Source organism: Notolepis coatsorum (assembly GCF_963971535.1).
Source record: "Notolepis coatsorum genome assembly, chromosome: 11".
NCBI classification, from domain to species: domain Eukaryota; kingdom Metazoa; phylum Chordata; class Actinopteri; order Aulopiformes; family Paralepididae; genus Notolepis; species Notolepis coatsorum.
The window spans coordinates 88,196,277-88,221,904 of record NC_140175.1 but is presented as its reverse complement, the minus strand read 5'-3'; the positions used below and the strand labels follow the sequence as shown (position 1 = coordinate 88,221,904).

The 25,628-nt window shown below is 44.7% G+C and overlaps 1 protein-coding gene across 1 annotated transcript in view; it reads left to right on the top strand.

The window, feature by feature from the left end:
• The window catches only part of arhgap24 (Rho GTPase activating protein 24), a gene marked incomplete at its 5' end in the record, with an annotated part of 142,458 nt that extends 118,103 nt beyond the window's left edge, over positions 1-24,355 (top strand). The window contains 7 exons of the mRNA XM_084324990.1: positions 1,960-2,167; positions 10,175-10,307; positions 15,913-15,986; positions 16,114-16,235; positions 18,210-19,283; positions 19,317-19,485; positions 21,656-24,355. Of these exons, the coding sequence (XP_084181116.1) occupies positions 1,960-2,167; positions 10,175-10,307; positions 15,913-15,986; positions 16,114-16,235; positions 18,210-19,283; positions 19,317-19,485; positions 21,656-21,914 (2,039 nt within the window). The 3' untranslated portion in view covers positions 21,915-24,355. The remainder of the gene's footprint in view (positions 1-1,959; positions 2,168-10,174; positions 10,308-15,912; positions 15,987-16,113; positions 16,236-18,209; positions 19,284-19,316; positions 19,486-21,655) is intronic.
• Between the last annotated feature and the right edge of the window lie 1,273 nt (positions 24,356-25,628).

Below are 25,628 nucleotides of genomic sequence, written 5' to 3'. Positions count from 1 at the left end.
GTAAAATTTTGCAGCAGTGCAATAAAAAGTAAAGTAAAATGGTGCAAAGTGCATCACCAGGGGATACGCATGTAAACTAGCCTTTTGGCTAATTCTGGCATATTTACAGAAATGTTTATTAATATTCACTGTCCCTGAGAAATAAACCCGCTCACCACAGTCAGGACAGGTGAAACCCAATTTTCCGCCGTTGAAAATACATCTTACTGTCGTTTACTCTTATGTACCATACCACTGTGTACTATGTTACTATCAGTGTTGTGCTAGTTACTGAAAAATAGTAACTCAGTTACTTTACTAGTTACTCATTTCAAAAGTAACTCCGTTACGTTACTAGTTACTTACACCCAAAAGTAATGCGTTACTGTGAAAAGTAACTATTTAGTTACTTGAAGAAGAAAAAAATTGCTCCCATGCAGATACAGATACTCAAAATCGGTTGATCAACTTGACAGTTTCCATTCACATCACTGAACTCTGCTAAGCAATGTGGTCTAGAATAGATACAAACACAAATCTGACAAAAACACAAATGTCCCGACGTAATAAGAAATGCACCGTGCCTAATTGCTCGGGGAGGTTGAGCGCAGGCACGTTTAGGTTGCGCGCATGCACGTTTAGGTTCTAGGTTGAAAATAAGTGCTTGAGGAACAGCCTTGATATCTGTCGCCGGAGCGTTTCATTATAACCGTCTTGCAACGTTGTTTAAGATATCAATCGTGCATTGCAACGTTAGAATAGTTAGGATATCAATTGTGCATGAAAGGACTATATTTATATTGTTTGATTAGTATTGATGAGATTCCCTGGCAGATTTGTAGTCAAAATGCGTTGATCAACTTGAGTTTCCATTCATTTACATTCACATCACTGCACTCACCAGTGTCGAGATGTAACGTTAGACCAGCAGCCCCTTAAACATTTTCTTTATCTCATTTCCATGTTGTACTGTATATTCTCTCTCCAAGTAGTTTGAAAAAGTTTTCCGTCCCATTTGCTGTGTGTCGCCTGGTATCATTCTACGCGGGTGGCGAGTGGATTTGGATGAGTCCTGGTAGTTAACGTTAGACTCCAGTATCTTTGAGCCAAAACACAAAGAAATGACATAACTAAAACGTTATTTTCTTTTCGCTCGACAAAAGAGAAATACGCGTTGTAGCTGGGCGCTGCCATTATCAGTCAGGATCAGGAATAGTAAACAAAACACGCCCCCAGCATATAGCGTTTCCCCGCAGCCGACAGGATATGAGGATAATAATAATAATAATAATAATCACTACCGCTCGCTATCAATCTACGCCGTATATAACGCAAATAACGCAATGACGAACCATTCAGTAACGTAAGTAGCGTTACTGAATTTCAAAAGTAATGCGTTAGAGTACTAGTTATCGCCAAAAGTAACTTCGTTACTTTGTAACGCGTTAGTCCCAACACTGGTTACTATCCTCATACTACTACCTATCATGCTAATATGTCTATACCACTATGCACTCAGAGTGTAGCACTCAAGATCAACACTGTTTGACGGACAACACTACTGACCCTTAGCTGCCAGAGATGTACACCTCATGTCGACTTGTTGTTCACAATTTGTAAGTCGCTTTGGATAAAAGCGTCAGCTAAATGAGTAAATAAATCAAAAACGTTATATACTTAAATCATGGCTAATGCATTAGCCCTTTCACTACCACACTACAGAAGGTGGTAGTGAAAGGGTTAACCTTCTGTAGTGTGGTAGTGAAAGGGTTAACCTTCTGTATGTGTGGTAGTGAAAGGGTTAACCTTCTGTATTGTCGCAGTGCAAGGGTTAACCATTTGGTAGTGTGATAGTGAAAGGGTTAACCGGTGCTATGTTGTCACAGCGTTGTTCACGTTGAAGCAGTTTGACCACCTCCACTGTTTCCACGTCACGGGGTCCTTCATTAATAAACAGAGTTTCATTTCGTTCCCTCACAGGTATCTTCGGTCAGAAGCTGGAGGAGACAGTGCGCTATGAGCGTCGTTTTGGGACCAAGCAGGCGCCCATGCTGGTGGAGCAGTGTGTGGACTTCATCCGTCAGTGGGGTCTGCGGGAGGAGGGTCTGTTCAGGCTCCCGGGGCAGGCCAACCTGGTCAAGGAGCTGCAGGACGCCTTCGACTGTGGGGAGAAACCCTCCTTCGACTGGTAAGGACAATTCGGGTTTCCCCCAAATTTGTTTTTAACCGTCTGTAGTCGTGTGGTAGTGAAAGGTTAACCTTCTGTAGTGTGGTAGTGAAGGGTTAACCTTCTGCAGTGTGGTAGTGAAAGGTTAACCGTCTGTAGTGTGGTAGTGAAAGGTTAACCTTCTGTAGTGTGGTAGTGAAAGGTTAACCGTCTGTAGTGTGGTAGTGAATGGTTAACCTTTTGCAGTGTGGTAGTGAAAGGTTAACCTTCTGTAGTGTGGTAGTGAAGGGTTAACCTTCTGCAGTGTGGTAGTGAAAGGTTAACCTTCTGTAGTGTGGTAGTGAATGGTTAACCTTCTGTAGTGTGGTAGTGAAAGGTTAACCTTCTGTAGTGTGGTAGTGAAAGGTTAACCTTCTGTAGTGTGGTAGTGAATGGTTAACCTTCTGTAGTGTGGTAGTGAAAGGTTAACCTTCTGTAGTGTGGTAGTGAAATGGTTAACCTTCTGTAGTGTGGTAGTGAAAGGTTAACCTGTAGTGTGGTAGTGAAAAGGTTAACCTTCTGCAGTGTGGTAGTGAAAGGTTAACCTTATGTAGTGTGGTAGTGAAAGGTTAACCGTCTGTAGTGTGGTAGTGAAAGGTTAACCTTCTGTAGTGTGGTAGTGAAATGGTTAACCGTCTGTAGTGTGGTAGTGAAAGGTTAACCGTCTGTAGTGTGGTAGTGAAAGGTTAACCTTCTGTAGTGTGGTAGTGAAAGGTTAACCGTCCGTCTGTAGTGTGGTAGTGAAAGGTTAACCTTCTGTAGTGTGGTAGTGAAAGGTTAACCTTCTGTAGTGTGGTAGTGAAATGGTTAACCTTCTGTAGTGTGGTAGTGAAAGGTTAACCGTCTGTAGTGTGGTAGTGAAAGGTTAACCGTCTGTAGTGTGGTAGTGAAAGGTTAACCGTCTGTAGTGGTAGTGAAAGGTTAACCTTCTGTAGTGTGGTAGTGAAAGGTTAACCGTCTGTAGTGTGGTAGTGAAAGGTTAACCGTCTGTAGTGTGGTAGTGAAAGGTTAACCGTCTGTAGTGTGGTAGTGAAAGGTTAACCGTCTGTAGTGGTAGTGAAAGGTTAACCGTCTGTAGTGGTAGTGAAAGGTTAACCTTCTGTAGTGTGGTAGTGAAAGGTTAACCGTCTGTAGTGTGGTAGTGAAAGGTTAACCGTCTGTAGTGTGGTAGTGAAAGGTTAACCGTCTGTAGTTTGGTAGTGAAAGGTTAACCTTCTGTAGTGTGATAGTGTGAAAGGTTAACCGTCTGTAGTGTGGTAGTGAAAGGGTTAAGATGCTTTTGGAAAACCCCGCTGGCCACAGACTGTAGTTGTATTTGGTGGTAGTTATTAGACTGGTAGCAGGTTGGCATATGGCATATGTTATAGGTCTGTGTACGGTGTCTGTACAATAGTTCCTAGGTTAGTGTTATCATCATTGTTTGGTTAGTAGATTTGCTGTACTGTATTTCACTCTGCAGTAAAACCATTATGTGGAGTGGAGATCGGCTTCTGGCCACTGATTCATTTTCACAGTTTACATATACATGGTTTTCTTGGGGGAAATGAGATTGCATCTTTATTATTGCTACCATGAGACAAAATCATATTTATTTAATTTTGTGTGTGGGTGGGTGGGTGTGTTTTCCTAGAAATCCACTTTCTGAAATAGATTGCATTGGAACCTGTAAGATAATATTCCTGATTACATGGTGTACATTTTATTCCATCGTTTATCCAAACCAAATTCCAAGGCTTAATATCCCATTTGGCGTTTAATGCTACATACATGTGCGGTTCAATTGCCAGGATGCAGTGCTTCATTCCCCCAGTGATGCCTGCGCTGGAGATGATATAGTGGGAGGGAATCAGGAGTTACAGCAAAACAAAAAAGTATACGATGGTTGCTTACAACATGCAGGATTACGTAAACCTCTTTTATTGCCTGTAACCAACCATTGGGTATATATCCACGAGATGCTTTAACATAATGATTTCATGGGCGGCTACGTGGCGCAGTGGGCAAGGCGCTCGCAACGAATGCTGGAGACTGGTCTCGAACAGGATGCCTCCTGTTCGAGCCCCGCTCTCCACATTGCTTTCAGTTTAGCTAGTCGTCCACAGTAATACACATTGGCCGTATTACGGGGAGGGAAACTGAAGGGTGGGGATCGGGCGTTGTGGACAGCGACTCCTACAGGTCGGTTGGTGCGCCTGCGCAGTAGAATCAAGAAGCGACGGGGGCGAGGCCCCTCCAAAGCCCAGACCCCCGACGCTGAAAGATCGAGCCGCGCAGGTGAAAAGATGCGACGGCTGTTACCTCGAGTATCGGAGGGGACTCGTGCTAGTCCACATTGCAGCGGGCTTGTGGGAGGCAAGAAACAACGTTCGAAAGACAGGGGAGGGTTGAATTGGACGATATGAAAATTGGGATGGGAGAAAAATAGAAAATGGGAGAAAAAGTGGATACAAAAAAAACATAATGATTTCATATAACATTGTTACTTTAAAGGTAGAATCTGTGATGCTGTCAAACAGCGACCTCTAGGCAAACGAGCCCCGCTTGGTATTGCATTTTGTTTACATGTTTTGTTTTTAGAGTTGACTCTGCCTGGAGAAATCCACAGTAGAATAAGTTATATTGAAATTCTTTTATTGGGAAAACCACTTGAGATACAGTATCTCGTTTTCGAGAGGGTCCCACAAAAAAAAAAAAACAGTCACGATGATAGTCGGGTTAACTCGCCATCGTTTGAGTGCCAATCACGAGTATAGTCGGGTTTTAATCGTTATTTCTTTTATTAGCGATATCCATTCATTTTCATCCATCCAGCCTGATGTTATCGTTGGGAATGGGTCTGAGCGGTCCAGGGCTCTTTTCATTTTTGCATGAGGAAGGATAATAATGATGATCTAGCGTTGATTTCAGGAAGATTCGATAATCAGGCGAAAAATTACAACGTGTTTAGTGTATTCCACTAAAACGCTATTATCGCGTCTTTCTCTGGAATTACTCAGAAACACCCAAAGTTATACTCATATTCAAAACAGTATAAAACGGAAATGTACAGATGAAAAAACAATCCGTTTTTTGACTGGAAGCAACTCACTGATAATCGACGGGTGTATTAGACCCATAGCTATAACTTTTTAACTCAAAACAAATTGATTTGTACAATACCATTATTTCGGGGGTATAGATTTACATTATATAAATAGAATATTTAATAAATAGTGTTTTAAAACTAAAATAATAAAAAAAATTAATAAAAATAAAAATAATTAAAAATAAACTATTACCTCAGTCAAAATAGAATATTAAAATCACATGTTCCTCTCTATCCCCTGAAATCCACAACGCCCCAACCCTGGACACTTTCAAAACTGCTCTCAAAACACACCTCTTCACCAAGGCTTTTCCCCATTAGTTAGTTTAGATTAGATTAGGTTCATCCCTTACCTGCCCTCATCCCCCCCTTTTTCCCTTTTCCCCTATTGCCCCCTTTCCCTAGCCTTCTTCATCAAGTCAAGATCAACTTTGCTCATCCGTTAGACTGAGCCAGTGGCAGAAGTCTTACTCTGAGCGATGTGTGTGTGTGAGCACGTGTTTATGGCTTCTCAGTGTTCCACGGTGCTGCAAGTAGCTACTAACGTTTTCCCTCTGAATTTAACACCTGTGCCGCAGCCGTGGGCGACTTGTGGCAGAACAGTCCGTCGCCCAGGTGCTAATTGGCACACTGTGTTATGTTTAGCTTTCACCACACCAAAGTGTTGCAGCTGCTCAGAGCCAGTTCTGAAATAGATACAGGCACAGTTTCTTTCATCCCTGGGGAGGAGAGGAGAGGAGTGAAGAGAAGCAGAAGAGTTGCTCAGCTTCAGTGTCAAGTACTCTGGATTTTATGAGTTATATCAAAACACACGTAACTATCAAGAAAATAATTTACCTCAAACCCCACCCTCTTTTCTTTATTGATCCTCCAATCACAACTGTTGGCACTCTGGACATACACTAGAGTCATGTAGCGTGTGCTATTTGTAACGTGCATAAAGATCAGTGTTTCCCCTGAAAGAGAATTCAGCAGCGGTGCTGTGCCTCTAGGGGGGTCCGGGGGGCGTGAACACTTAAGGCAACTAACTTGTGCTTCCGCGTTTCTCTGATTGGCCAACGCTCTCCTTCGTGAATACCAGCCGCTCTGCGCTCGTTCCCTACGCCGGAGGCATGAGCCTCCAACGAGTGAGGCAATTGGCACAAGTGTAAATTATACATTCGTCACTCAGTTTTACATCGACGCACTTAGCTCAACTCGTTTGCCAGCTTGCTGTGGAGCCTATGGTCACAAGTTCGAATCACTTCAATTCCTCTAAAAAAAAAAATTTTTACGTTTAATTAATTTATCATCTCTCTATATAAACGTAACTAGCTATTCATATCAATCGAAATAACGTTCATCTCCGTGAGCCTTCAGAGCTGCTCTTATTTGTAAATAGAAGAAAAAGGAGTTTTTCATTGTTCAAGAGTGGATATGTTGCAGAAAAAAGAATTGAAGTGATTCGAACTTGTGACCATAGGCTCCACAGCAAGCTGGCGAACGAGTTTTTATCGATGATAAAACTGAGTGACGAATGTGCAACATCCCTATATACTATATACTCATGTACCATGTTCTACAGTAAGTGGGGAGTGTAAACACTTATAGTTAAAGACAGTAGAGCTTGCGTTCTACAGTAAGTGGGGAGTGTAAACGCTTATAGTTAAAGACAGTAGAGCTTGCGTTCTACAGTAAGTGGGGAGTGTAAACGCTTATAGTTAAAGACAGTAGAGCTTGCGTTCTACAGTAAGTGGGGAGTGTATGAATAAAACGTTATAACATTAGTGAGTGAATCTGGTAGTTGTTTTGATAAATATGTTGTTTTGATAAATATGTATTCTAACATTACATTTCCACGAGCAGCCTATTTCCGCGAGCAGCCTCGCTTGGCGTTTGAGTGCCGTCAAAACGAAAATGCGCATGCGCGCGTTACCGGTGTAGGGGGAAAACGAGCCGTAGCGTCACGTGGGGTCAGTTGGCCAATCAGAGAAACGCGGAAGCACAAGTTAGTTGCCTTAAGTGTTCACGCGTCCGGGGGCATGCCTGGTGCACTTTGAGAGCAAAATAAAGAGGCTAGATCTATGATGAACTTTGTGCTCAAAACACAAAATCGACTAGACTGCAGTGCTTTCTCCCTGCAGCCTTTTCCTCAGGTCAGTCTTTTACATTAAGCACCCCCCACAGCCCAAATAAAATGATAAAAAAAATTATATATATATATATATATATATATATATATATATATATATATATATATATATATATATATAATATTTTATTATTATTATTATTATTTTTTTAATAGTCTAGTACTCTAGTTCATAGCTGCGCCGCTGCTGAATGCATATAGGGGAAACACTGAAGATCTATGTCTTTGTCGTTTCCAAAGGTTTCCAAACTGCATAATACAATTTTGAGCAGTGGGATAAGTAATTGGCCTATCTCGAACCCCCGCTCTTTTTTCTTTAAATAGGCCAATTACCTTAAACCGCGGTGCCGGCATCATCCTCGTACACATCCTCCACTTTTGTAGGATTCAAACAAATCCACAGCCGGAACAAATGGATTGACGCATATTTTGTCCTCACATAATATTTACGTGTCAAGTCAAGTGTTCCTTTATTAATCCCCTTGGGGAAATTCAAGTGTCATAGCAGCATGGGGGGGGGGGGGTAACAAATAGGGTAGGTACATAGATAATAGAATAATAGAACATAGAACAAAGTGCAAGTAATGATGACAATAGTGATAACAGTAGTAGTAGTGAACAGTAGTGGGTGGCAGGATTCAACCGGACCATAGTAATAGTGATGGTAGTATACATGGTCCAAACCGTAGTAACACACTGCACCAGAGTCCGTGCAGTGTTTATTATTAAGAGTCAGACCAGTCCTAACAGTTCTCAAGTTCACCAGCCGTTAGTTCTCCAGCAATTGGCAGCAGTCCATGGTTGTGGAGCCTGATGGCTACTGTCGTGCGAAATTATCCTCACAGTGTGCTGCTAAGTGGAAAACAGTTCGAGGTGGTAAAAGACACCCGGGCAGGCAGGCTCGAGATCCCGTGACCAGAGTTGAGAAACACTCTGGCAGCTAAACGCGTTGGAGCCACATGTGTGCCTGGTGTTTGCACTGTAGGTGACCGTGTCTACTTTATGAAGCAGTATTGGGTTGTGTGACGTGGCCGCCGTCCACCACTCAAGGATGACAGTGGCGGTGAGTGATGGAGCCCACCCCCCCCACCCCACCCCACCCCGTCTGTCACTTACAACTTCCTCTCTTGTCCCCTAATCCCCCATCCTGCCCCCGTCCTCATTCACCCATCCCTCCCACCCTCATCCATCCATCCATCCCTCCCACCCTCGCCCTCTGACACCATAAATAAAACCTGTTTGGGGATCATCAGGATCCAGGCGATACATCAACCTGGCCTAGTATGGCTATGTGTCCACTAAAAGCCTTTTTTTCAAGGCGGACCGCTTAAAAAAGAAAAAAAAAAGAAGCTCTGAGCGTTTTTCTGAGGCTCGCGCCAGCCGCGGCTCCGCCCCTTCCTTGATGAGTTACATTGATGAGCGCGCGCCTTTCCAAAAGTTTAACTAGTTTCAACTTTATGTGCTGGGAGCGCTCCGCCAAAAAACGCTGCCGTCGAGAGCTCATAAGCGCGCTGGGAAGAGGAGCGCGCCTGTCGCTTCTCCAGCATAGAAATGAATGACAGAAAGGAGCTGACAACTCATAAAACGTCCCTGGTGGACACAAGCCCTAAGACAGCAGCCTGGTACAGTGTAGTAATACTAGTATTATTATTTTTTTTATCTAAGCTTGCTTTAATCCTAGTAACGTTAGCGAGCTAGCTAAATTACGTATACATAAATCGGTGTTCATATAAATCAATCTTCACTACGACTTTAAAATGGTGTCTTTGGAAAGACCAGATGAGGTCAGAGGAGTTTGATAGTATTTACTGAGGATGGCCAGATAATGTTGATATTTAAACTTACAAAATAATAATACATAATAAATGTATACATGATCATGCAACATAAAAAAAAATTGTTGTAGGACGGTTTGGGAAAGGGAGGTAGAGAGGGGTTTTAGTTTGTGTGGTGTGATAACAATGTTGAAATTGAGAAGTTTAGACTTTTCAGTTTTACAACAGAAATACAAATGTTGTTATAATGAAAGTACCTTAAAAAGGTAACGTCGAGTACCGGTATCGATTCCCAGGTACCGGTATCGGTTCAAATGTGAACGGTACCCAACCCTAACTGTAGTGATACTAGTGTGATACTATTAGTGTAGTGAGCTGTAGAGTACAGTATAGTGATACTAACTAGTGTGATACTATCCGTGTAGTGATACTAGTGTGATACTATCCGTGTAGTGATACTGTGATACTATCAGTGTAGTGAGCTATAGAGGAAAACCTCATGCTTGTCATTTAGCTCATCTCTGCTTACACCTTCCCCACTGATTTACGAACAGGTTTACACGCTAATTTACGACGGGCCCCTGAATCTCCCCCGTCCTTCTATCCTTCGATTCCCCCCCTCCCTCCCTATCCATCATCCCTCTCTCCTTCCTTCCACACCAACCCCCCCCCCCCCGCTCTGATTTGTGTTCGATGCCTCACTGCCGTGATGCCATCGTTCATCCTTATCACAATCTCTCTCTTGCTCTCTCTCTCTCTCTCTCTCTCTCTCTCTCTCTCTCTCTCTCTCTCTCTCTCTCTCTCTCTCTCTCTCACCTCTCTCTTGCTCTCTCATTATGTCTATCTCTCTCTCCCTCACCTCTCTCTCTCTCCCTCACCTCTCTCTTGCTCTCTCATTATGTCTCTCTCTCTCTCTCTCTCTCTCTCTCTCTCTCTCTCTCTCTCTCTCTCTCTCTCTCTCTCTCTCTGTCTCTCTCTCTCTCTCTCTCTCTGTACAGTAACACAGATGTCCACACGGTAGCCTCCCTGCTGAAGCTCTATCTGCGAGAGCTGCCCGAGCCCGTCATTCCCTTCTCCCAGTACGAGGAGTTCCTGGCCTGCACCAAGCTCCTCAGCAAGGACCATGAAGCGGTAGGAGAGGACCTAATTTAGTACATTTATTGGTTGGCCATTGTACAACTTATCATGCAGCAAACACACTCATGCGACATAGGTGACACACACAGTAACACACACACACACACATTCAAGATTCAAGATTCAAGATTGTTTATTGTCATGTGCACAGTTAAACAGACAGTTTGCCGTACAATGAAAATCTTACTTTGCTAGTCCGCCCTTCACACAAAATCACACAAAATGTTTACAATTTAAATACAAGCGAGTGCTAAAAAATTATTTTATACTTATTATTTTTTTTTTTAAACTTTGGCCATTTCCCTGGCTCTTTTATACGTTTATCGCATTTATACTTGGTCAAGTTCGACCGACAGAAGCAGGCTGAAAGGGTTCAGATGGGGGGGAAGACACTCTGGGAAAGGCACGGCTGCAGTCCGGGATTCGAACTCGCTCAGCCCCAGATCCGTGACGAGCACGGTTGTCCACGGCGCTGAAATAGCACTCGCGGTACGTGGTGAGCTACTGGAGCTCCCCTATACTTATTATTTTTAAAGGCACAGTGAGTAACATGCATTGGGGTCACAGAAAAATTCCTTCTCTGCGCTTGACCCATCCCGTCGACCTTCCCCTCAAGGGCAGCCGGGAGCAGACCTGGGCCACGATCCAAGTGCTCCTGTCCGTCTTCATCAGGGACGCGACGGCGTTAGCGATCTGTTCCGCATGTCTTTCCATTGGGTTTTTATCTCTTGTTCTAGAGGGGAAACCCTTGCGAGCACGGTGGAGAACATGCAAACTCCACACAGAAAGGCCCGGGAGATACCCCTGGGTACCTGGTAACCTGGTCCCCAAGCAGGAACCGAACCGAGGACCTTCTTGCTGTGAGGCAACAGTGTTAACCACTACACCACCATGCCGCCAGTCAGTATTCACTTCAGCAGGCATCTGTCTAGCTTGGTTTAAGTATTAGCAGGTATAAGCACGCCACTCGCCTACCACCTAGCGCTGCACGATTTTGGGAAATAATCGAATTGCGATTTTTCGGACAGATATTGCGATTGCGATTAAATGTGCGATTATAATTATACTTTTTTTAGCAGCCCCACAGAGGTTTATTGTAAAATGCGGCTTGCATCTGGCCTACGCGGTGGGTCTTTTCGGGACACCGAGCCTGAAAATGTTTCTTTTTACCTGGGAATCGATACTGGTACCCAACGGTACCTTTTTTTCTGTACTTTACTCTCCCTCTCTGAAGTCTAAACTTCACAACACACAATCTAAAATCCCTTACCTCCCTCTCCCAAACCGATCTTGTATCTCAATGGGACTTCCTGGTTAAATTAAAAAAAAAAATTAAAAAAAAAATTAAAAAAAGAATTGCGACTATACATTTTTTTGCGATTTGCTAATTGCATCATTCCAAATCGCGATTTCGATTTAAAATCGATTAATCGTTCAACCCTACTACCACCCCAGAGACCCAGGTTCAATTCCCGGCAGCGGTACCTCTGCCTTGGTCAGCCATCCCTACGGACACATTGACAGTGTTTGCGGGTGGGAAGCTGGAGTCCTGGTCATTGCAACAGTGACTCCTACTGGTCGGTCAGGGTGCCTGGTCAGATAAGATTGGATTCAAATGTATTCATTATACAGTACAAGTACAGTACAATGAAAATAAGCTGTCGGGTGAAAAGAGGCATCTGGTGACTCCACATGTATCGGAGAAGGCATGTGGTAGTCTACACCCTCCCTAGACCAACAGTAGGGCAGCATGTGGTAGTCTACACCCTCCCCAGACCAACAGTAGGGCAGCATGTGGTAGTCTACACCCTCCCCAGACCAACAGTAGGGCAGCATGTGGTAGTCTACACCCTCCCTAGACCAACAGTAGGGCAGCATGTGGTAGTCTACACCCTCCCTAGACCAACAGTAGGGCAGCATGTGGTAGTCTACACCCTCCCCAGACCAACAGTAGGGCAGCATGTGGTAGTCTACACCCTCCCTAGACAGACAGTAGGGCAGCATGTGGTAGTCTACACCCTCCCTAGACCAACAGTAGGGCAGCATGTGGTAGTCTACACCCTCCCTAGACCAACAGTAGGGCAGCATGTGGTAGTTACCCTCCCTAGACCAACAGTAGGGCAGCATGTGGTAGTCTACACCCTCCCCAGACCCACAGTAGGCATAATGACTAAATTGGGAGATTGGAGGAAAAAAGTCTGAAACAAATTACTTTGATTAAAAACCAAATTACCATCCAGTTACTTTCCTCTGGCACCGGGTCTGTGACGACGGATCTTTTAGTGGTTTATTTAAGATTTGTTTATTGATCAATTTAAACAAGGCAAGTGGTCCTGTAACCAGAGGATCTCAGCCTTTCCAGGTTAATTGGAATACTATCTTTTTGCACATCAACCCTACATACGCACACACACACACACGCACACGCACACACACACACACACACACACACACACACACACACACACACACACACACACACACACACAGCCCCACTACATATGCATTCCATCAGACAAGTCAAGATGCCTTGTAGAACCCCTGGAGCAGTTTGAGGCTTAGTGCCCCAGGGTGAAAATCATAGATTTGATACCAGCCACCCTCCATATTCCAGTTCACAGCTGGAATATATATTGGGCCAATACCAGGCTAAAACAGGGTATCGCAAGGATTTCCCCAATCCTAAAATCCAAAACCAAGAACCACGAGTAACATGTCAGAAATAGATTTTCTACACATAGAACATTTTTATGTGGGGACCAAAACAACATACTTTATACTTATAGCACATGCATGAGCCTGGTCTCTTTTGAAAGATGACATTCTGAAGTTTCTGATTCCAGATACAAATTAAGGTCCAGACAGAGCCATAGCCTGAAGCCTTATGTAGTACATATCCAAATTTCATAAAGATCCATTCAGAAATGAGTGATTAGGAGTGATTTTGGTAAACTGTGTACAAAGAAAAACTCTTCTCATAGACTTCAATTCATTTGGCTTCCTGTTAAAGAATTTTGTTGTTCACCTAGATCCCTGATTCACACATCCCCACATGGGGTATCATTGGAAAGCCACACTCATTGACTACAATGATCCACAATCATTTTCGAGATCGGATCTAGATTGACTGCAGCCTGAGTCGGGAGTGGTATTTTGCGCAATACCTTGTACTTTGCACAAGCCTCAAATACTGGCATGTAACTCGAGAACCGCTGAGCGGATTTTGTCGGATTTTGTCGCTATCGACATGCAACAAATAAGCCTTCAATTCGATATATTTATAGTATAGTACAAAATATGCACACCCGAGCCACTAGGGGTCGCCAAAGTGCCGGTTGCAAAAAGTCCGAAAAACTTCCCACTGTCGCAGCTTAGTATTAATACCTCCATACCTACAATACCTACATTCACCTATTCACCTTACTGTAGGCCCACTGTACAGTATATACACAAGCCTCTGAGCTGCTTACAGACATCTGAGCTGCAGACAGACATCTGAGCTGAATACAGACATCTGAGCTGCTTACAGACATCTGAGCTGAATACAGACATCTGAGCTGCTTACAGACATCTGAGCTGAATACAGACATCTGAGCTGAATACAGACATCTGAGCTGCAGACAGACATCTGAGCTGCTTACAGACATCTGAGCTGCTTACAGACATCTGAGCTGAATACAGACATCTGAGCTGCTTACAGACATCTGAGCTGAATACAGACATCTGAGCTGCAGACAGACATCTGAGCTGCTTACAGACATCTGAGCTGCTTACAGACATCTGAGCTGAATACAGACATCTGAGCTGCTTACAGACATCTGAGCTGCAGACAGACATCTGAGCTGCTTACAGACATATGAGCTGAATACAGACATCTGAGCTGCTTACAGACATATGAGCTGCAGACAGACATCTGAGCTGCATAACATCTGAGCTGCATAACATCTGAGCTGAATACAGACATCTGAGCTGCTTACAGACATCTGAGCTGCATACGTTTATGAATCATATACACAAGCATCTGTATACATAAAGACATCTGAGCTGCATACATAGACATCCACCACGTGACGCATTTATGAATAAAAACATGCATGAAGCGGGACTGAAAAAAATCCATCTTGGATGGATATGTCAACAGGGGAATAACTGAAAAGCAGCCGCCTCAAACCGCCAATGTCCCTTTCTACGGTCTAAAGCAGTTCTCACAGTCATCCATGGCCCACCCTCCCATAATGGCACAAAGACTGTCTGTGTTTTTCGAGCATCCAAATTGGATTTCTCCTGCAGCGTAAGACTGTCTGTAGCCCCCCGCTGCCTCCCCAAACCTGTTCTTTCATCTTCACTTCAGCACCAATGTTTGTTTTCGCAGGGGATCCGGTTGTGTGTGTGTGTGTGTGTGTGTGTGTGTGTGTGTGTGTGTGTGTGTGTGTGTGTGTGTGTGTGTGTGTGTGTGTGTGTGTGTGTGTGTGTGTGTGTGTGTGTGTGTGTGTGTGTGTGTGTGTGTGTGTGTGTGTGTGTGTGTGTGTGTGTGTGTGTGTGTGTGTGTGTGTGTGTGTGTGTGTGTGTGTGTGTGTGTTGTGTGTGTGTGATGGAGTGTATGTGTGGGCGTGCATCCTCCTGTGCGTTAGCGTGTGTGTGTACCCATGAATATTACCTGAGCATCTGAAGTGTGGCTGAGAGCTCGCTCTGCTCCTGGGACTAAAGTCTGCCCACAGGCCTCAAGTCATCTCACAGCAAACACAGCCGCAGCCCCGAGTGCCACTAGGGAATTGTGTTTTAGAAGCACCCCGTTTCACACGAACAATTCATTTTGATTGGATGCTTTTCACTCCAGTGCACAGACTGGTTCAGCATTGTTTGAAAGTCACAATGCAACGTCAGGCAGGCTTACCGTAGTGCCACGAGTTCTGCTTCAACCTCAGGAAATGCCTTGTTATCTTTAATACTTTTCATCATATTTTTATATTCAGATCTAATTCTATTGACTATATTTATGTCTTTCCACTATTATCCTGCCCATAACTGTACCTCCCCTCCCCCCTTCCCCATGCTGTCCGGATGATGCCGGAATTTCCCCAAGGGGATCGATAAAGGAATATCTTATCTTATGTTATAGTTGTCTGAGCTGTTTGTTTATCAAGGTAGGTGTGCTGATCAAGGGTCAGTTTAGCTCTTTTCGTATCGTAAAAACGAGACGGGTAAAGGGATGCAGGTCACTGGTCCTCGATCAGCATTCCACACTGACAGGCGTGATAAATGGGTCCCGGACCTTTGGTCGGGGAAGGATTATTGATTATGATCCGGAGACGGCGAGAAGACAAGAGAAACAATTAGCCGCGAGGTCATCGATCACGGGATGAATGGATTCAATATGGTGCTTATTAAAAGCTAGAGGGTGTATTATGAATTCCTAGTGACCGCTGGGGAAAATGGTTGACTAGTAGGGAAGCAGAAGCTTCATTTATGAACCTGTTTTAATAAAACCGTGTTGATTCTGTGACGTATGACTATATGTTTAGATGTCAACATGTCGACCTCTTGATTGATCACGTTGGAGGTATATCCGCTAACCACCATGTACGTGCTTCCTCCCCAGGGCCTGAGGGAATTGAAGCGACTAGTGGAAGGCCTACCTCCTGTCAACTACAATCTTCTCAAGTACATCTGCAGGTATGGAGATGAGCTTAGGAACAGCCCCCCCCTCCCTAGTGGTTAATGGTTAATGTTTCAGAGAATTACTTTGATCCAAATCATTCCATTTGTTCAACAATGTTAAGTGATGGACTGTCTTTCCAAGGTTTCTAGATGAAGTCCAGTCCTATTCGGGGGTGAATAAGATGAGTGTCCAAAATCTGGCCACGGTCTTTGGGCCAAACATCTTGAGACCGAAGATTGAGGATCCAGTAGCAATCATGGAAGGTCAGTGTTTCTGTTCTGGTTATTTGATTTGATTTGATTTGATTAGACAAAACTTTATTTAAAACATACATGCATAAATCATATACATTAAAAACACAGGTTGTCAGGGAATTAAAGTCTTTAAAAAAACTTATTTTTATCGAGGTCCCTGTTGGCAGACATACAAAACCACATTGGAACAGAACTAATACCTAAAACACAAAGCATTAAACAATCAATAGCATTTATATGTACAAAATCAAAACGAACTTATACAAAATCAATACAAATGTATTTTAATCTCAAACTACCAACTCTATAATAATAATAATAATAATAATGGATTGGATTTATATAGCGCTCTTCATGACACCCCAGTGACCCCAGAGCGCTTACAGAGTCCATTATTCGTTCATACACAGTCATACCGGTGGTGGTAAGCTACAATTGCAGCCAGAGCTGCCCTGAGGCAGACTCACGGAAGCGTGGCGAATAATCATCGCCTACGGCCCCTCCGACCACCACCAACATTCATTCACATGCATACGAGGCAAGTAGGTTAAGTGTCTTGCCCAAGGACACAACGGCAGTGGGATGGACATGGGCTTGAGCGGGATTCGAACTACCAACCCTTCGATCATTGGATGACCCGCTCTACCCCTGAGCCACGCCGCCCCATCTAATAATCATACAACATCCTACCATATATCACTATATACTATATCCTCATTATAAAAATTTAATAAAAACGATCCTAAACTACACCAAAACACTAAGCCTTAGTAATTTAGACTAAAAACTATATTTCAATTTCTATTTGAAATTTGTATAATAATAACAATTATTACAATTACAATAATTGTAATTCTTGTTAACACTTTCACTGCCACTCACGAGATATCTCGGGTTTCCGATAGTTATGTTGAAAGCCACTCACGAGATTTCTCGGAATTAATTTATTTTTAGCCATCTGAAATCATATTGCATCACGCGAGCCTACCCTAGTATACCTGAGCGCCGCCGGCGATCAGATGTGGAAAAAAGCGCCCCCTATCGTCTCCCAGATGACATAAGGGATTTTGGAATGGACTCAATGAAAATGGATGGCGAAAAAAATCCTGTACTCCACATTTTCCAGTCCACTGATGCAGCCGGGGTTACCACAGTTCATTATGGAGCCTCTGAGACCCGCGGAATCATGTACTGCACTGTACACACGTTGGATCCATACACTTATCGATTTTTTCGAATGGTGATCAGGAATTGGAATATACCAGTTGGATACCATCTGATGTCAGGCAAGGAATCTATGTTATCAGTGTTAGGATAATCAGACTAATTTTGATGAAGATATAAGCTGTTTTGTGAAATGGGCTCTTTCGGTTTCACTGTAAAAGTCCAAGAGGAAATTAACACAGCGATTATCCGTGCGCGGCTCGAATGTGCTTGCGTGCACGTATAATATTGATCATCTAGCGTTTATTTGAAAACGATTCATAAATAGGCCGACAAATATCAACGTTCTGGAATATTCCAGTAAAAGACGATTATCATAGAATGGTCTAGAATGAACTGTTTTTTACCTCAAAACGGGTGCTTTTCAAAATGCTCTCAAACGAAAATGAAGCGATAAAAAACCAATCTGCCTTGACAGCACTGACTGGAAAAGGATTCTTTGATAAGCGACGGGCAGATTAGACACATAGCCATAATTTAAAACATAGATTAGGCGATATTAAGCGTAACATTGGCGCCGATGGTGGCATTGAAGCGCTAACTCTGGCGCCACCTCGTGGCATAGAAAGTGTTAACCAGTGAGGTCCAGGGTGCAGGACAGAGATTGTGCCGTGGAGCATCACGGTGGCCCTCTGGGATCACGTTCAATATTGAACAAGACAAGATACAAGATTCCTTTATTGCCACACAACACACGTGTGAAACGAGCTGCTGCTGGAGTGCGTCAAAGCTGATGTTGTGTGTCCTGTGTGTCGTCAGGTACGGTTCTGGTCCAGCAGCTGATGGCCGTGCTGATCGGCGGTCACGACGTACTGTTCCCCAGAGACGAGGACGGCCCCACGGCGCTGGAGCTCGTCAATAACAACAACAACGAGTTGCCGCGGCGACAGGGCACCACCACCACGGCGACGACCCCGGCCATCGCCGCGACCACCGCCACCACCACCGCGGTGGGTCAGAACCAGAACGCGGAGAACAACAACACGCAGGCGGTGCGGCAGTGCAGCTGGGAGGCGCCGGAGTCCCCGACGCACCGGCAGCCCGTGGACAACGGCGGCGGCTCCCCGCGCTCCGCCAGCCCCAGGAACAACCTCACAGGGCGCTTCGACCTCACCCGCAGCCCCCCCCTGACGGTGAAGAAGAACCCCGCCTTCAGCAAGGGCAGCGGCATCGTCACCAACGGCTCCTTCAGCTCCTCGCCGTCCTCGGACCCCAACCAGGAGAAGAGCCCCACTCTGACGGGGGGAGGGGGTCTACAGGCGCGACGCAACGGGACGCTCAAGGGCCCCGGCACCAAGATGGGCACCAGCGGGACGAGCGGAGGCAACGGGGTGCGCATGGGCGTCTCCAGCACCGACGTGGTCAACGGGAGTCTGAACAGAAGCAACGGGCTCTGGGTGCCCAGCGGGTACGTGACGTTACGGGACAACAACAAGACGCGCGACGGCCCCGGCGGAGACCAGACGTCCAGCCAGAACCGCCTGTCCACGTACGACAACGTCCAGCTGAACCAGCAGAACCTCCAGCAACAGAACCAGACCACCACCACCACCACCACCACCGCCACCACCTGTCTGAGCAGCAGCTGCGAGGACAAGCAGAGCGTGGACAGCGCCACCTGGTCCACCTCCTCCTGCGAGATCTCCCTCCCCGACAACTCCACCTCCTGCCGATCCTCCACCACCACGTGCCCCGAGCAGGACTTCTACGGAGGGCACTACGAAGACCTGGACGGACCGGCCCACGAACACGAGCCCTCGCAGCCCGCAGGAGGAGGAGGGGGAGGAGGAGGAGGAGGAGAGGGGGACAGGAGAAACGGGAGTGGAGAAGGAGGTGGCGGCGGAGGAGGAGGAGGAGGAGGAGGAGGAGGAGGAGGAGGAGGGAGAAACAGTCGGGGCACCAGCAGCAGTGAGAACAGTGAGGGCGTGCCCGTCAGTAATGTGCCCGGCAGCCACAGCGCCCTCCACAGCCTGGTGGCCAGCCTCAAACAGGAGATGCACAAGCAGAAGCACGAGTATGAGGCCCGGGTGAAGAGGTAGGCTTCCTGTCTGCCTATAGAAGTATAGAATACAGTAGCTAGCTAAGGATATATCGTCATATACCTCAGGGCCAACGTTTTCATAATCCCTGGCATTATTATTTTTTATTCTGTCATAGTTCCTGAATAAAAATGTCCTTCCTGTGCCACAACTTGTATAGCTGACATACTCTTAAGAGATTGAAAAGTCTGACACAATAACTACTCTTCAAAAACAATGCTGATTTATTTGGCACATAATCACACACACAAACACATAGTTCAACTGTTATTGCGACATTTAATTATTTAGAATTTGTCCTCCAGTGATGTCATCAGAGGACACTCAAGCCTTGTGTCATATTCCCTATTTTTCCATCATCATTTCATTGAGCTATAATTAACACAAACACGATGACATCACTGGAGGACATTATTCAAACTCATTCAGTTTTGCGGATATGCACGATATTATGTGCAAAATAAATCTGCATCGTTTTTTGGCAACGTGTCCCTTTAACTGAGCTCTTGCCCCTCTGACTGCTCTCCCCTCTCTTTAAGATAAGGTGTTCCTTTATTGACCCACTTTGGGAGATGCAGGCTCTATAGCAGCATGGGGGAGGGGGGGTACAGGTATATACCGTATAGGCACGGTAATGTAATAGTAGAAAGACATAAATATAGGCAATACAATTGTATTGTATAAAAAATTTACTGTGTACAGTGTAAACAATATAATTAACAATGAATATAAAAATAAAGGTGCATATGAGGGGCTGCCTTATTGGTTATATTATACGTTACAATAAATATAATTTATTAATAAAGAATAAATCATTTTAATAAATATTTATTTATTTATTATTTGGGAATACCAACAAGTATATTTCACATCAATTCAATTCACATCAGTTCCCAAAAAAGAAAAAAAAGGCACACCACTTCCACATTCAAGCTTGTAACATAAGTCAAGGATTCTTTAGGTTGCATTCATCAACATAGTGAACGTAAATGCTTAAGGCTGCGTAAGAAACTACAATCATCAAACAAACGAACTGTTAAAGTTACAAGTCCTCCAACATGGTTCAGGACAGGACCCCAGACGGACATAAATCTAAGTGAGTGAGTATTTCATCTTCTCTAGATGAATGAATTGCATAAGATCGCTCAACCATACCGAAGCTTTTGGTGGGTGTTTTGATTTCCATTGCAGTAAGATTCTCCTGCGTGCAAGTAAAGTTGCAAAGGCAATTATATTGTTATGCCTTTTGAGAATCTTAGGGTCCTCTCCAACTGTTATGCCGGATATGGCTGTGAGGGAGTTAGGCTGGAGGTTGATATCAATGGTCTCTGAGAGAGTTCCAAAGATAGCAGACCAGAAGTTAAATAGAGATAGACAAGAAAAACATGTGAGATAAATTGGCCGGGGTGTTATGACATCTATCACAGCTAGCATCTGGAAGGGAATAATATCCTCGCCAGTCTTGATTTGGAAAAGTGAGCGCGATGCAACACTTTAAATTGTATTATATTTAACCGTGCACAGGAGGTACTGTTATTTACCCTTTGTAGCACACAATCCCAAACCTCCTCCTCCATAATCTCCCCTAACTCACTCTCCCAGTCTGCTTTGATTCTATCAAGAGTAACACAATTGAGAGAAGATATGAATCTGTTCACTCTTGAAATAAGTCTAGCTGAATCAGGGGGGGGGCTTAAACATAATCCTCTAAATCTGGGGTTGAAGACAGATTTGGGTAATTGGGTTCATGACTTCTAAGAAAATGACGCACTTGAAAATATCTAAACATGCTTGACCTGGGGAGATCAAATTTACCTGATAAGGCCTCAAAACTGGCTAGTACAGAATCCATGTATAAATCCTTAAACCTTAAAATGTCACGCCTTTGCCATAAAGAGAATGCAGAGTCTACTCTAGCAGGAGGGAAATTGTGGTTATTGCATTATGGGACTTAGGCCCAAAAGGAGCTTAAACCCATTAATAAATCATTTTAATCGGAATATAGACTATAAGTAAGAGTAAACAGTATATATACAAGTTACCCTAACTGGCATGATATACATCATACGTGGTCGTTTTGGTCATCATGAGTCATCAGACGTTCCTAATAGTTCCCGAGTTTTGTCTTAATCCTCCGTGCCGTGTCCTCCTCCGCCCCCCCGGCAGCTTGGAGCAGCGCAACCTGGACCTGGAGACGGAGATGGTGAGCCTCCACGAGGAGCTGGACCAGGAGAGGAAGAAGTACACCATGGTGGAGATCAAGCTGCGCAACGCCGAGCGCGCCAAGGACGACGCCGAGCGGCGCAACCAGACGCTGCAGAAGGAGATGGAGCAGTTCTTCTCCACCTTCGGAGACCTGGCCGTCACCACGACCTCCGACCCCCGGCGACCCACGGACCGCAACAACACCATCTGGATCCAGTAGTAGAGGGAGGCGAGAGGGACTGACGGCGGGGGCCGTGCCGTGGACACCGGAGACGGATCGGCTGTACTGTCCGGATGTGACAGGGAAGTGCAGGTTGTGGTTAGTTGGGAGGCTGGGCGTAGAGAAGGATAACTATGTGAGCTGAGGACGTAGTCGGGAGAATAGGTAGAACTGCACCGTATGAGTTGCCTGTGGGAATGTTACTGGACATGGTGAACAATGAAGACTTGAAACACTACCACTCATGTACACGCTCACTCCCAACCCAGTCGGAAAAACTGTCACGTTTATGTCTTGGGAAAACAAAAGTGGCGCTCGTTCGTCTCGAACCGGGAGGCAAAGGAGCGGCGCGCCAGGGGACTACTGTACCGTAACGCCTCTGTCGCCTGCAACGCTCCCCTGAAAGACTAGAAACCCTCTGTGATTCAACCAAATATATAACCCACCTGTTATCGTTCCATGTTATTCTGTATCTGCCTACGTGTACATAGAGGGGAAACCATGTTGTAGAAGAAGAGAAGAAGAAAAAGACAACATATGTATGTAAAGAGAAGTTAAAAAAGTTAAATATTTTAATGTTTTTGTCTGATATTTAAGCAGAGCTATCGATGTGTGATTATCTTTTTGATTTTATATCAAGGCTTTTCCTTTTTGCACTTATGTGTCTGTCCGATTTTCCGCAACGTGGTACCGAACTGTTCTCTCTGGTTTTCAATGTCATTTGAACTGGTGAAATACTACGTGTATACTGTGTGTAACGTGTCTCTCTCGCTTCTGTGCTGTTAACATTCACCCCATGACCAAAAAAAAAGACAGAGCCTGTACTGTAAATATTTTGTAGTTCATCGTACCGCTTCCTCTTTTAGTCGCACTGTGGCTTTTTCACGTGTTCCCGGATGAACATGTGCCGAGATAACGTCTCTCGTAGCATCCCCCCAGCCCCCCAAATAAAATGTAAAAGACCGCCAAGTTAAAGGAACACGGCAACGTTATGGGAAATGATGGGCGCTTACCGTCTTCTCCAGTGTCGGACAAGAAGATAGATATACCAATTTCCTCTCTGTGCGCTCAGTGGAAAGTTTATCTGGTCTGCAAGCTAGCCTAGCTTAGCACAAAATGAATGGAAGTGGATACGGATCCGCTAGCCTAGCTTAAAACTCTGGGCAAGGTGTCTTTGGCCAACATGTAGGCTAGAGTCTAGACAGTAAGCGCATTTCCTGTAATGTCAACGTGTTCCTTTTGAGGCATAAAATTGGGAGGAATTTTAGGAATAATAGTCGTTGGTTAAATACTGTTCTGGTACATATACAAACGCCTAGCTTACGCCTAGCTTAAAACTCTGGGCAAGGTGTCTTTGGCCAACATGTAGGCTAGAGTCTAGACAGTAAGCGCATTTCCTGTAATGTCAACGTGTTCCTTTTGAGGCATAAAATTGGGAGGAATTTTAGGAATAATAGTCGTTGGTTAAATACTGTTCTGGTACATATACACCCCCCCCCCCCCCCCCCCCCCCTGTGTGATTTAAAGAGCACCCTAGCTGTAGTCAGTCTGTGAAAACACTCGTGGGGAAATAGTCGTTTTGATGCAGTCGAGTCAAGTGGCAACGTTCCTTTGTGCCGTAACAAGATGGCTGTTCTCAGTGCCCCCCGTCGTAGGTGGTCCGTTTGATTGATAGGTCGCTTGTCGTTGCCACTCGGTGGTGTAACTGTAATTCACACTTAGCACAGGAGTACAAGCTGTATCAGTGCAAGAGTCCAGCACAGTCTTTTGTGTACGTGTAACATTACTGTGAACCAAAGGGGGTGAAATCCATGTTTTTAATGTCGAAACTGATGAAGACATGATTGACGACAGCTTGGTACCAAAATGCAGCAGGAGGTGGTGCGTGTGTGTGTGTGTGTGCGAGTGTGTGTGTGTGTGCGTGCATTTCAGAGTTGAATCCGTGTCAGAGTATATAAGTATGTGAATGTGCATATAAAATGACGTGCTGCTGATGATGTCACATCAAGTCTTTGAATGTCTCTTTAAAACAACTTGTCCACAGATGATATGATTGCTGGGTACGACACTGGACACATCTGAGCTGGGACAGCTTGTCAATCACACACGCATGCATGCACACACACTTCTATATACAGTATGCACACATACTGTACACACACACACAGACCCTTTGTGACACCAGCCTGCTGCTGCCTGAGGAGGACCAGTTTAGGCTGCCTCCTAGGAACGCCTGTCACTAATCTTACACAGGACCTCTGGAATGTGTGGACCGATCATAGGAAGAGAAAAAAGTGCCTGAACTACAGAGGGAAGGACGTGGGGAGAGAGAGGAGAGGGGAAGAGAGAGAGAGAGAGAGAGGGGAGAGCGGAAAGGGGGGGGAAGCTAGTCTTCTCATTCTGTACCCTTCACCAGGAGATAATAGGCTTAAGCCAAGCTGACAGTGTCAACCCGCTCAGTGAACTCCACACAGAGGGGCAGATTATGGACAGAAGAGGGGAGAGAGAGAGAGAGGGGGGGGGGGGGGGGGGGCGTGGAATATTTTCATGACATGATGCTTGACACACGAAGCAACAAGCTGTCTTGAGTTATTATGAATAAAAAAATGCATTTTCATGACAGCGTCTCCTTGTTGACATTTGCATCTTGAAGAAGCGCTTTGAAGGGTGCAGGTTGCTTTTTGGCACGTCTCTCTAGGTTACAGCCTGTGAACTAGAAACAGTATTGGAGCAATGCTCGCAATAGTCCTACTGCATTCAAACGCCTTGTGAGCCCTAAAGAAGTCATTTAGTATCAATGACGATAAAGAGATCAGTCAGATATATGATAACTCGTGTTGTTTTGAGCCAGAGTTGCCCGTTTTCAACATGTGACGCAGTAGCAGCACGCGGAGGAGGGTGTGACGAGGTCCATTGGTCACTATTTTGGCTGGAGATGAGATGGACAACAATGTGGCTAATTGAATATAACACATTAGCCGGGGAAGGTCAGCGCACACACTTTCATTCTGCACCACTGGACTGCCTTTCCCCCCCAATCTCATTCTGCCTGGCGACCTGTTAATGGGGCGCCAGCTAAGCTTCTGGATTGGCTGCCCGGGGACAACAGACTTTTTTGGGGTTTTTTTTTTCTTTGGAACTGGATTAATAAGAGTCTTTGTTGCCATGTAAATGCTCTCCTGTCTCTGGGAGAGGTCTGGGGAGACTGGACAGGTGGTTGCTGGTTACCGAAGGCCAAATAATGTAAGCCGCAGCTAAAGTGTTAATACATCAATCAAACAAATCCCTCCAGGAAACAAATAGAAAACACAACTCATTTTCCAAGGTCAAAGGTTTTTGTTTATTTTCAATCACATACATATATTATTTTAATTTTTTTTACATACACAGTACCTTTAAAATGTTGAGTGTTTACAGTAACAGCTTTCAGTAATTCTTATTTATTTTTTTCAAACCGTTTCATTTTCTCTTTGCATTTGCTTCTTTGTTTTTATTCGATTGGAACGCTGGAGCCAGTAAGCATTTTGAGACCCTCAGCGTGAACCAGATACAATTACATTTTTTTCAACCTGACAAATGTCAACAGAATGGTTTCACAAAGAAAAGAAGAACAGCACGTCGTAACAGAAACGAAAGAAGGAATAAAAAGGATAAAAAGACTAAAAAGAAACAAAAAGGAAGAAAAACACAAACCTGATTCAGACGAACAGGCTT